Source organism: Lithobates pipiens, unplaced genomic scaffold (genome assembly GCF_037356315.1).
Source record: "Lithobates pipiens isolate NorthernLeopardFrog02 unplaced genomic scaffold, aLitPip1_a1.2 Scaffold_7, whole genome shotgun sequence".
Classification (NCBI taxonomy): Eukaryota; Metazoa; Chordata; class Amphibia; order Anura; family Ranidae; genus Lithobates; species Lithobates pipiens.
In genome coordinates, this window is record NW_027507892.1 from 4,284,984 (window position 1) to 4,297,141 (window position 12,158).

At 46.4% G+C, this 12,158-nt stretch overlaps 1 protein-coding gene across 1 annotated transcript in view; it reads right to left on the reverse strand.

Moving 5' to 3' along the window:
• Positions 1-12,158, reverse strand: part of LOC143959308 (pyroglutamyl-peptidase 1-like protein) — a 72,857-nt gene that overhangs the window by 55,066 nt on the left and 5,633 nt on the right. Inside the window, exon 3 of the mRNA XM_077467999.1 lies at positions 8,980-9,096. Coding sequence (XP_077324125.1) covers positions 8,980-9,096 — 117 coding nt within the window. The remainder of the gene's footprint in view (positions 1-8,979; positions 9,097-12,158) is intronic.

Sequence of the window (12,158 nt, forward strand, 5' to 3'; positions counted from 1 at the left end):
AAAACAGGAGTTAAGACAGGGGTCTCTAACCTCTGTCCTACCTCCATCCTCCCCTCCATTTTAAAGATCCCACTGCAAGGGGCAACCAGACAGCTTTCCAGAAACGTCAGGCTGACAGCAAGCCAGATTCACCGGAACCAGAGTGTTTAAAGGGGACAACCGCAGCCAGGTAAGCTCGCACCTCCACTCCCCCCCCCCAGTGATTGTTCCAGGGACTCCGTCCGACCGCCTACGGGGGTCAGGAAGGAATTTTTGCCCCACTGGTGCATTTGGCTGCTACTGTCAGGGGGTTTTTCGCCTTCCTCTGGAACAACCATAGGTTAGCATACCCCTACCTCCGGCCTCCTTTCCATTTTTTACGCTATCCTAGGACGACTATTCCAGATCACAGCCAGACTTCTTTTCTAAGCGGAGACCTCAACCTTAAGTAAAGGCAGCTGGAACAGCCAGCAACCGAATACAACAACTCCTTCCGCATCCATATAGGCATCCCCTGATCAACTTGCGCGCTAATAGCCTCAAGCACGGCGGCAAGTCTGATACCTAGCCCCACCTCAGGATCAATACCCTGATCAGGATCATCATCTTAGGCCCATAGTACCATCAACAGCATCCACAAACCATGTGCTACTTCAAATACTCAGCTGAAGTTCTGCACAGACTAAGGAACATCAACACCACATTGCCATCTTCCATATAAAAAATACTTCAAAGAGAACAACTATTAAAAACCAGACGACAACCAGCTCCCAACCACAGGAAGACATCTACTCGACCACTACAATTAGATTGCGCCTTGATTAACGCCAGGTCTGCAGTCAAACATAGACTGGAAGTACACGACTTCATCATCGAGAACAATGTAGACTGCCTCTTCATCACCGAAAGCTGGTTAACCTCTGACTCCAACACCATCCTCACCGAATTGGTGCCGGAAAACTACAGGATCCTAACCGAACACCGGATAGGGAAAAAAGGAGGAGGCCTAGCAGTGATCTTTAAAGGTCACCTGGATCTCACTAAACCATCATCTCAGAACCCAGTGTCTTTTATGGAAACCCTGACGCTACATTTTCAACCAACACCCCATGACACCACTCATATTCTACTGTGCTACAGACCACCGGGACCAAAGTCCAATCTTCTTTCACCCCTCACGGAATCCTTTGCAATGCACACCCTAAAATTCAAAAATTTCCTGGCACTCAGAGATTTCAACCTTTGGGCAAACGAGCCTAAAGACCCCATCGCGACTGCCTGCATTAATCAACTAGAAGAACTGGGTCTACAGCAACTGATAAAGACTCCCACGCATGGGTCAGGACACACCCTGGACCTCATTTTCAAACAGAACATCGACGTCAACATACTCGACAACATAACTCTGCCATGGACGGATCACCACGCCATCAAATGCAAAATCGCTACCAACATCACCAACGCAAAACGGAAACCTGTAACAACGCACTGGACCAGATCGCATTAAAAAACTGTACTCCGAAGCCTTCAAAACCACTCTGTCCAAAAAAATATCTACAATAACCTTAAACCACTCTACGGAGGAAACACTCAACTCACTGAACAAGGCATTACTGCAATCAGCAGACTCGGTAGCACCAAAACGCAGGGCTCTCATCAGGAAGAAAAATGCTGGATGGTTTAATAGCTCCCTCTCCGTACTAAAGCAAGAACGCAGAAGAGCGGAAAGAACATGGAGAAGAAATCCCACGAGAAAAACCTATTTAACTACAAAGGTCTGACAGAGAATTATCGGAAAGCAATCTTCAAAGCCAAAAAGGACCACTTCTCATATACAATCTCAACGGCCGCAAACCAACCACGGGAACTGTTTAAACTGGTTAATCAATCAATGAATCCGGTGTGCCTAGAACCCCCAGAAAGCGAATCCCAGGATTACTGTGACAAACTGTCGGATTTTTTCATCGATAAAGTCAAAACCATCAGGGAAACAATTTGTCAGAAGAAAACATCCAACCTCAGCCAGCAAATACATAAAGAGGATGTCCGCACCAACATACCGCAACCGCCAAAATTTTCACTATCCCCAATTACCGTAGACACCGCAAAAAACATCATTAATAAACTGCGTGACAGTACCTCACCTATTGACATCATCCCCACAAAACTACTGAAAGAATGCTCCGACATCGTGGCTCCAACCATAACCCACCTCATAAACCGATCATTCCACGAAGGGATTGTTCCCAGCATCCTCAAACAAGGCATCGTCAAACCTCTACTCAAGAAACCAAACCTGGACCCTCAGGATCCAAACAACCGTAGGCCGATTACAAGCCTCAACACCATTTCTAAGATCATGGAGAAAGCTGTAGTACATCAGCTACAACTTCACCTGGATACTCACAAACTCCTGGACCCGCTGCAATCAGGCTTCCGCCCGGGTCATGGAACAGAAACAGCTCTCCTCAAGATTTGGGATGACGCCCTCGAAGCAGCAGATGACGGAGAGCCGTGTCTCCTCGTACTGCTAGACCTAAGTGCAGCGTTTGATACACTAGATCACAATACTCTACTCGTCTGCCTCACAGAAGTAGCCGGAGTCCAAGACATAGATCTCCATTGGTTCGCGTCCTTCCTAGGAAATCGGTCACAGACAGTGAAACTAGGAAAATTCCTCTCCGAAACTCGGGCAGTCACCTGCGGAGTCCCTCAAGGCTCTCCGTTGTCACCCGTTCTCTTCAACATTTACATTCGCCCACTACTTCAAATCATCAGATGCTCAGATCTCTGCTTCCACTCTTACGCTGACGACACGCAACTTTATTTCCGGATCAATGGAAAAAAAGATCACCAACAACAACTTGAAAACTGCCTCAAATCAATAGAGGACTGGATGACCACCAACTCCCTCCAGCTGAACCAATCAAAGACAGAGCTTCTTATCTTACACCCAAATCATAAGCCCGCAACCAAAACCTCCTGTATTTCATTCATTCATTCATTTCAGTACATTACAGAAAATAATGAACTTTATCACAATATGCTAATTTTTTGAGAAGGACCTGTACTAGGGCCAATTTGGGACAGAAGCCAATTAACCTACCTGCATGTCTTTGGAGTGTGGGAGGAAACTGGAGTACCCGGAGGAAACCCACGCAGGCACAGGGAGAACATGCAAACTCCAGGCAGGTAGTGTCGTGGTTGGGATTCAAACTAGCGACCATTTTTACTGCTAGCTGAGAGTGCTAACCACTACACCACTGTGCCGCCCTGTAGATCAGCATTTTTTTTAAATACTCAGACCGGCCCATCTGGCACCAACAACCATGCTACGTTCAAAGTAACTTAAGTCCCCTTTCTTCCCCATTCTGATGCTCGGTTTGAACTTCAGCAAGTCGTCATCACCCACGTCTAGATGCCTAAATGCACTGAGTTACTGCCATGTAGTTGGCTGATTAGCAATTTGTGTCGCCAAGCAATTGAACATGTGTAGCTAATAAAGTAGCCGTTGAGTGTAAGCCTGAGCGTTCAGTGTCTGTGTGAGGTTGCCTGACGGCCCTTTTTATGCCAGCAAAGACTTGAGGGTTCTGCACTTGTGGAACCAGGAGCGGTATCATCTAGCTTCTTAGGGACCTACGGCACCTTTTTTCCAACATCATCTCCTGTCTCCTCTACACTAGAGCACGCAGGTGATTGGAATAGAGATACCTCGGTTTCTGCTGCCTGCGGGTGATTGACATAAAGGCATTCCCCTTCCTCCTTTACTTATGTGGAATTTGTGAGCATGGCAGGTCATAAGTAAATGGAAAATTGGTCAGATGGACTTACTAGCTAGCTCAGGTTCAGCTTCTAGTCCCATTGGGGGGGGAGTCCCTACGTTCAGGGTCCTAGCAGCCTGCTTGCACAACAGGGAGATTTAAAAAAATGATGAGCGGGGCGTGGCTTTGAACATTGTAATTTATCAACCATCACCTGGTCACACCTAGTTCTTTTCATTGGTTTCTGGATGGACAGCACTGCCTCTGTTATTGAAACCCTCCCACTGTGAGCTGCAGTGTTTGGAAGCGGAGCGCGTGAAGCACGAATGAAGGACAATTTGGCTCAGGCTCTGATTTCGAGGGACTGTCCCTGATTCGGGAACAAAGTCCCTCTTTCCTCCTCATTTGTCCCTCATTTTGGTCTGATCTATATAGTTGTATATAAAATGCACTTTTTAACCACTTGCCGAACCGCTGTCGGCATATATAAGCCGGCAGAATGGCACGGCTGGGCAAAGTAACGTACCTGTACGTTATGTTGAAATTTCCACCATATGCGCGCGCCTGACGCGAGCTCCGTGACCGTGCCCACGGGATACCCACGATCGTGTCACAGAGCTCAAGAATGGGGAGATGCCGATGTAAACAGCATCTCCCCGTTCTTCCTAATGTCAGGACACTGATCGTCTGTTCCCTGCCATGGGGAGCAGCGATCAGTGTGCAGGTCATACAAGCCCATCCTCCAGTCAGTTAGAAACACTCCCCTAGGACACACTTAACCCCGCCCCACTAGTGGTTAACCCCTTCACTACCAGTGATATTTTTACAGTAATCAATGCAATTTAAAAAAAAAAAATGTGTCAAAATTGTCCGATGTGTCCACCATAATGTCGCAGTCACGATAAAAAACGCTGATCATTACTAGTAAAAAAAAAATTATTAATAAAAATGCCATAAACTATCCCCTATTTTGTAGACGCTATGACTTTTGTGCAAACCAATCAATAAATGCTTATTGCGATTTTTTTTTTAACCAAAAATATGTAAAAGAATATGTATCCTCCTAAACTGAGGAAAAAAATGTTTTTTTTATATATTTTTGGGGGATATTTATTATAGCAAAAAGTTAAAAATAATGCTTTTTTTCAAAATTGTCGCAATTTTTTTGTTTATAGCGCTGAAAAAATAAAAACCGCAGGGGTGGTCAGATACTATCAAAAGAAAGCTCTATTTGTGGGAAAAAAAGGACGCCAATTTTGTTTGGGAGCCACGTCCCAGGGAAAAATATGTAGAATATATATCGGCCTAAACTGAAGAAGAAATTTTGTGTTTTTTTTTTATATATTTCTTTGGGGATATTTGTTATAGCAAGAAGTAAAAAAAATTGTTGTTTTTTTTTTTTTTTCAAAATTGTCGTTCGATTTTTGTGTATAGTGCAAAAAAAAGCTCTATTTGTGGGAAAAAAAAGGTCGTTAATTTTGTTTGGGTACAAAGTCGCTTGACCGCGCAATTGTCAGTTAAAGCGACGCAGTGCCAAATCGCAAATAACAAAAGGTTTTCTGGTCAGGAAGGGGGTAAATCCTTCCGGGGCTGAAGTGGTTAATCTTTCAAAAAGTGTTTCCCAGTGCTAAACCTTTCAGCCAATTTCTAAATTACTGCATTTATAAATTTCAAAAGCCAATATGCAGGAATAGTAGTGGTAAAAAAGCACTCGTGGGTATAACTAATCTTTTTCTGTTTAATTCCCCTTTAAGGGGGTGTTTCCTATGCCTACACACTTTTGCCAATAGGTGTCACTTGTTCCCATCTCGAAAAGTTGGAAGGTATGTAAATGGATATCAGCAGGCTACTTGGGCACCCACCAATCTCACTGCAGGGTCTGTCCATGAGAAGATCAGGATCCAATCTTCACCCATCACAGTGGGAAATGCCTCTGAGGCTCTTCCGGGACTAGAGCCTTCTTCATGGGGTCCGCTGCCCTGGACCCGTAAAGCACTCTCCCAGAAAAACCTTGGTTGTTTATGCACAGGGTTTCAAATTCGCAGGGTCCAACGCTGCATGGTCACATTACAGGCTGTCTCCGTTTCCAGACTTCTATCACAGTAGGGTCCAGGTACCATCAATTTAAAGAGGAGGGCCGGTTATACAAAAAAAAAAAAAAAAAGTCAGCAGCTGCAAACACTGCAGCTGCTGACTTAATCAACACACTCACCTGTCCAGGGTGCCCGCGATGTCGGCCGCCCGAGGCCGACCCGTCCCTCGGCTCTCGGGTCCCGGTGCTGCCATTCCTTGTAAGGGAAACAGGCAGTGGAGTCTTACGGCTTCACTGCCCGTTTCCTACTGCGCATGCGCGAGTCCCGCAGCTACTGCGCATGCGCGAGTCCCGCAGCGCTTTCTGAATGGGACGTGCTGTGTTCTGGAACACACAGTTCCCAGAACACAGCGCGACTCGTTACCCAGAAGACGCCGCGACGAAGACAGAAGACAGAAGATCTCCGCGGAGGAGGAAGAGGAAGATTAGGAGAAAGTGCCTAGCAACAGGCATTTCTGGTAAGTAAAAAAAAAAAAAAATTTTCATTTTTTTTTTTTTATATTTTTTTGTAATTTTTAATATTTTTTTTGTTTTCAGGGTGGCCCTCCACTTTAAGTGCAATAGCCAAAGGAACAGATTTGGATGATACCAAACCCTCACTCCCAGTCTGGAATCATCTGAGCACATGTTAGCGTTTGTGCAGAGCTGCGGATCAATCACCATCTCCATCACCTTACATAGTTACATAATTAGTAAGGTTGAATAAAGACACAAGTCCATCCAGTTCAACCTGAGTGAGTGTCTACAATTGTCCATATCCATGAACATTGCCCACTCACATCGGTCCCAACCCTCAAGGAGCCCACATTCCAAGGTCCCAATTCATATACTAGGGACAATTTATTTATTTTTTTTGGACAGAAGCCAATTAACCTACCTGCATGTCTTTGGAGTGTGGGATGAAACCGGAGCACCTGGAGGAAACCCACACAGGCACAGGCAGAACATGCAAACTCCAGGCAGGTAGTGTCGTGGTTGGGATTCGAACCAGCAACCCTTTTTACTGCTAGGTGAGAGTGCTAACCACTACACCAGGGGCATAACTATAGGGGGTGCAACAGTCGCGACCGCAACTGGGCCCTGTGATGCAGGGGGCCCATGCAGCCCCCTCTACATATGGCCGGCAGCAGCATAGGCAGCTAGGGGTACCAGTGCACCATGCACACGGGTGGCTGGAGGTGGAGGGTGACTAGCAGAGCTCCATGCTCAACTATCGCCCTGGCTGCTCTTTAGTTGTGCATTCCCCGCATGACCTGTGTCCTCGGCCGGCTCCTCAGAGTACCCCTCTCCTGCTCCTCCGATGTCTGTTCTCCCCAGCCAGAGTCCCACCCCCCCCCTGAGTCCGGCCCACACTGCACTGCATACTTCTCCCGGGTAAACAAACTTTAAGCACACAGATGCAGTGCAGCCCTATGAGAGCCCCCCGGAGGACACTGCAGGCTGATCGCCCGTCCAGCACACTGGATGGAGCCCAGGCCAACATGGATAAGTGCGCGGCCTGCAGCTTGGTCATGGTGAGTGAGAGGACCCCATCCCCCACACACCATTACATACCCCCTCCATCTCCCCCTGGGGACAGGGACCCCTTCTCACGTGGGGACAGGGACCCCCACCTCCCCTGGGGACAGGGACCCCTTCTCACCTGGGGGCAGTAACTTCATCTGCCCTAGAGAAAAGGACCTCATCTCTTCTGGGGATGGGGACCCCATCCTGCCTAGGGACAGTCCCCCAATGGGGCACCTAAAAAAAAAATAAAAAAAATAAAACTACTGATACCAGTGGTGGAACTACAGGGCTCACAAAGGTCATACCTGTGACCACGCCCTGGAGTTCCACCGCTGGACTCAGAGGGAAGGGCCCTGGCTGGGGTTCAGGGGGGCCCTTCATGGTTTCTTGCATCGGGGCCCTGAAGGTTCTAGTTACGCCACTGCACTACACCACTGTGCCGCCCTAAGGACATTGGCAAAAAATAGAGGTACTTCCTGCATGGGAGGAGTTATATAGGAAGGATTTTTTTTTACCAGTGTCCAATCACCTGTAGGTGGCGCATTAACCAAGTAGTCATGATTTATAGCTTGTTCTGTGTCCTGTGATGTACGATAGAGAAAATATTTTTATTTTATTTACTTAGCAAGGCTTGTACATTACAAAGTAACTGTATTTGGTACTTGTATAGACCGAAATACAGGTGCCCTTAGTTGCCCTTTAACCACTTCCCATCCTCCCTAAATCAGTTTAACTGCTACAGGGCGGCACCTGTGCGCCAGATCACGTAAATCCGACACTATGCACAGCAGAAGCCGATCGGCAGATGTCGGGTACTTGATGTCCGCCGGCACCCGCCGATCATCGGGGAGAGAAGCAGGACTGCAATCTGCCAATGTAAACAAGGCAGATTGGCGTTCTAATGGGGGGGTGGAGCTTGTGTCTCTGCAAAGCGGGGATTAAATCCCATCTCTTTCCATAGTAAAAGCACCTGACACAATATAGTAAAACGCTGGTTAGGCACTATTTGAACCCCTTTGACCACCCCTGATGTTTAATCCCTTCCCAGCTAGTGTCATTAGTACAGTGACAGTGTATATTTTTTTAGCACTAATCATTGTATTAATGTCACTGGTTCCCGCAAAGTGTCAAAAGTGTCAGTTATTGTCCACCGCAATATCGCAGCCTCGCTATTGCTGATCGCCTCTATTACTAGTAAAAAAATGTAAATAAATAAATATATATCCCAGAGTCTGTAGAGGCTATAACTTTTGCGCAAAAAAATCAGTATACGCATATTGGGATTTATGTAGCAGAATACATACTTATCTTAATTTAAGAAGAAATTTGTTTGTTTTTTTCAATTTTTTTTATTGGATAGTAAAACGTAAATAATATTGTTTTGTTTTTTTGTTTTTTTAATTTTCGGTCAGTTTTTGTTTATAGCGCAAAAAATAAAAAACGCAGTGGTGATCAAATATCACCAAAAGAAAGCTCTATTTGTGGGGGAAGAAGGGTATACATTTTATTTCGCTCGACCCCACAATTGTCAATTAAAGTAACGCAGTGCTGTATCGCAAAAAAGGTCTGAGACTGGTCAAGTGGTCATGAAGGGGGGGTAAATCTTCCGGAGGTCAATTGGTTAAAATATCCTAAAATAACCTTAGGTTGTAGCTCTGCCCATATCTTCCTGATCCTCTTCTCCACCTCAGTATATTTCACAGGAAGTTCCAGGATCTCAAGATGGACATCATCACCAAGACCAAGCTTTGCCAGTTCCTGAAAAAAAAAACAGTTTATAAAATAAACTTACTGAACCTCTCGATAGCTGGGGGTGCAAACAAGCTCCTCTTTCTAGTTCTCAAATACAGCCTCACTGTGCCCATCATTGCAGTCTCACTGCACCCATCATTACAGACTTACTGTGCCCATGAAATGCAGATTCCCTGTGCCCATGAAATGCAGACTTACTGTGCCCATGAAATGCCGACTCACTTTGCCCATTAAATGCAGACTCACTTGTGACATTCAATGCAGCCTCAGTGTGTCTATCATTGCAGCCTCACTGTGCCCATGAAATGCAGACTCACCTGTGCACATGAAAGCAGATACCCCTCTACCCATGAATGCAGCCTCACTGTGCCCATCAATGCAGCCTCACTGTGCCCATCATTGCAGACTCACCTGTGCCCATGAAATGCAGATTCCCTGTGCCCATGAAATGCAGACTCACTTGTGCCATTCAATGCAGCCTCAGTGTGTCCATCATTGCAGCCTCACTGTGCCCATGAAATGCAGACTCACCTGTGCACATGAATGCAGACTCCCCTCTGCCCATGAATGCAGCCTCACTGTGTCAATCAATGCATACTCACTGTGCCCATCATTGCAGACTTAGTGTGTCCATCAACGCAGACTCACTGTGCCCATGAAATACAGACTCACCTGTGCCCATGCAGTACAACCTCACTGTGCCCATCAATGCAGCCTCACTATGTTCATCAATGCAGTCTCACTGTTCCCATCATTGCAGCCTCACTGTGCCCATCATTGCAGACTCACTGTGTCCATGAAATGCAGACTCACCTGTGCCCATCATTGCAGCCTCACTGTACCCATTATTGCAGAATTACTGTGCTCATCAATGCAGACTCACTGTGCCCATCAATGCAGACTCACTTTGCCCATCAATGCAGACTTGCTGTGCCCATCATTGCAGACTCATTGTGCCCATCATTGCAGCCTTATCGTGCCCATTATTGCAGACTCATCGTGCCCATGCAATGGAGACCCATGAAATGCAGACTCACTGTGCCAATCATTCCAGACTCACTTTCCGCATGGAATGCAGACTCACTTGTGCCCATGAAATGCAGACTCACTTGTGCCATTCAATGCAGCCTCAGTGTGCTCATCATTGCAGCCTCACTGTGCCCATGAAATGCAGACTCCCCTGTGCCCATGAATGTAGACTCCCCTGTGCCCATGAATGCAGACCCACCTGTGCTCATCATTGCAGACTCACTGTGCCCATCATTGCAGACTTACTGTACCCATGAAATGCAGCCCCACTGTGCCCAACATTGCAGCCTCACTGTGCCTATCATTGCAGTCTCACTGTGCTCATCAAATGCAGACTCCCCCTGTGCCCATGCAATGCAGCCTCACTTTGACCATCATTGCAGATTCACTGTGCCCATCATTGCAGCCTCACTTTTCCCATCATTGCAGACTAACTGTACCCATCAATGCAGCCTCACCATGTCCATCAATGCAGACCTACCTGTGCTCATCATTGCAGACTCACTGTGCCCATCATTGCAGTCTCATTGTGCCCATCATTGCAGACTAACTGTACCCATCAATGCAGCCTCACTGTGCCCATTAATGCAGACTCACTGTGCCCATCATTGCAAACTCACTGTGCCATCATTGTAGCCTCACTGTGCCCATCATTGCAGACTCACTGTGCCCATCATTGAAGGCTTACTGTGCCCATGAAATGCAGATTCACTGTACCCATCATTGCAGCATCACTGTGCCCATCATTACAGTCTCACTGTGCCCATCATTGCAGACTTACTGTGCATATGAAATGCAGATTCACTGTGCCCATCATAGCAGCCTCACTGTGTCCATCATTTCAGCCTCACTGTACTCATCATTGCAGATTCACTGTGCCCATCATTGCAGACTACACGTGCCCATGTAATGCAGACTCACTGTGCATGCCCATGTAATGCAGACTCACTTATGCCCATGGAATGCAGACTCAATGCGCCCATGAAATGCAGACTCACTGTGCCCATGAAATACAGACTTACTTGTGCCTGGATCACACATGGAGCTTGGGTCTGCAACGTTCAGGGGCCGGCCACTGTAACAATGTCCCGGCTTCTGGACCGGCTTCTGTGATAGGCAGAACACTGATCCAATGCTGGGAAGTTGAATTCCGCCTATTGCAAGAGCGGGTCTAGGAGGAGGGACTTTGTTACAGTGGCCAGCCGCCTAACATTGCAGTGTGTGAGGTACACAAGAGGAGGAGGAGGGAGGGGAAGACTCTGCACCTAAGCCTCCCAGGATCAGCCCTGGGCGCCGGTGCAACCACAGCGTAAAGGGAACAGCGTAACTGATGTGGAAAAAGTACAAGAACGCCATTCCCATTCGTTCCTTTTTAAAATGTATTTAATTTTTTTTTTCTTACACTGTCTCTTTTATTCTTTTATTTTTATTACTTTTATTCCTATTAAAAGGAATGTAAACATCCCTTGTAAAAGAAATAAGGATGACAAGACCTCTTTACTGAGAGATTTTGGGTCAAAAAGACCTCAGATAGCTCATTTACCTTTAAAAGCAAAAGATCCAAAAAAAAAAAAGATCCTCCGAGGCCATAGAGGCGATCTCAGGGTTTGCCTGAGAGTAACAATCCAATGGTGCGGATGACTGATCCCATAGGCGATTAAAGAGCAGATCCTCTTAGATCGCCTCTATGGCCTTGGAGGACTGGAGCAACATCATGATGTCATTTCCGGTCCAGGCTGGAAGTAAATAATCTTTTTTTTTTAAAGCAAAAGATCAAAAAAAAATTGATCTTTTGCTTAAAAAAAATATTATTTACCTCCAGCCTGGACCGGAAATGATATCATGATGTTGCTCTGGTCCTCCAAGACCATAGAGGCGATCTAAGCCTTTGTACACACGGTCGGAGAATCTGTCGGAATGTGTCCTATCGGACCATGTTGTCAGATAATCCGACTGTGTGTGGTATGCATTGGACTGATTCCGTCTGAATATCCGTCGGACCCAATTTTCCAACTTGTTGGAAACATTTTCCGACAAAC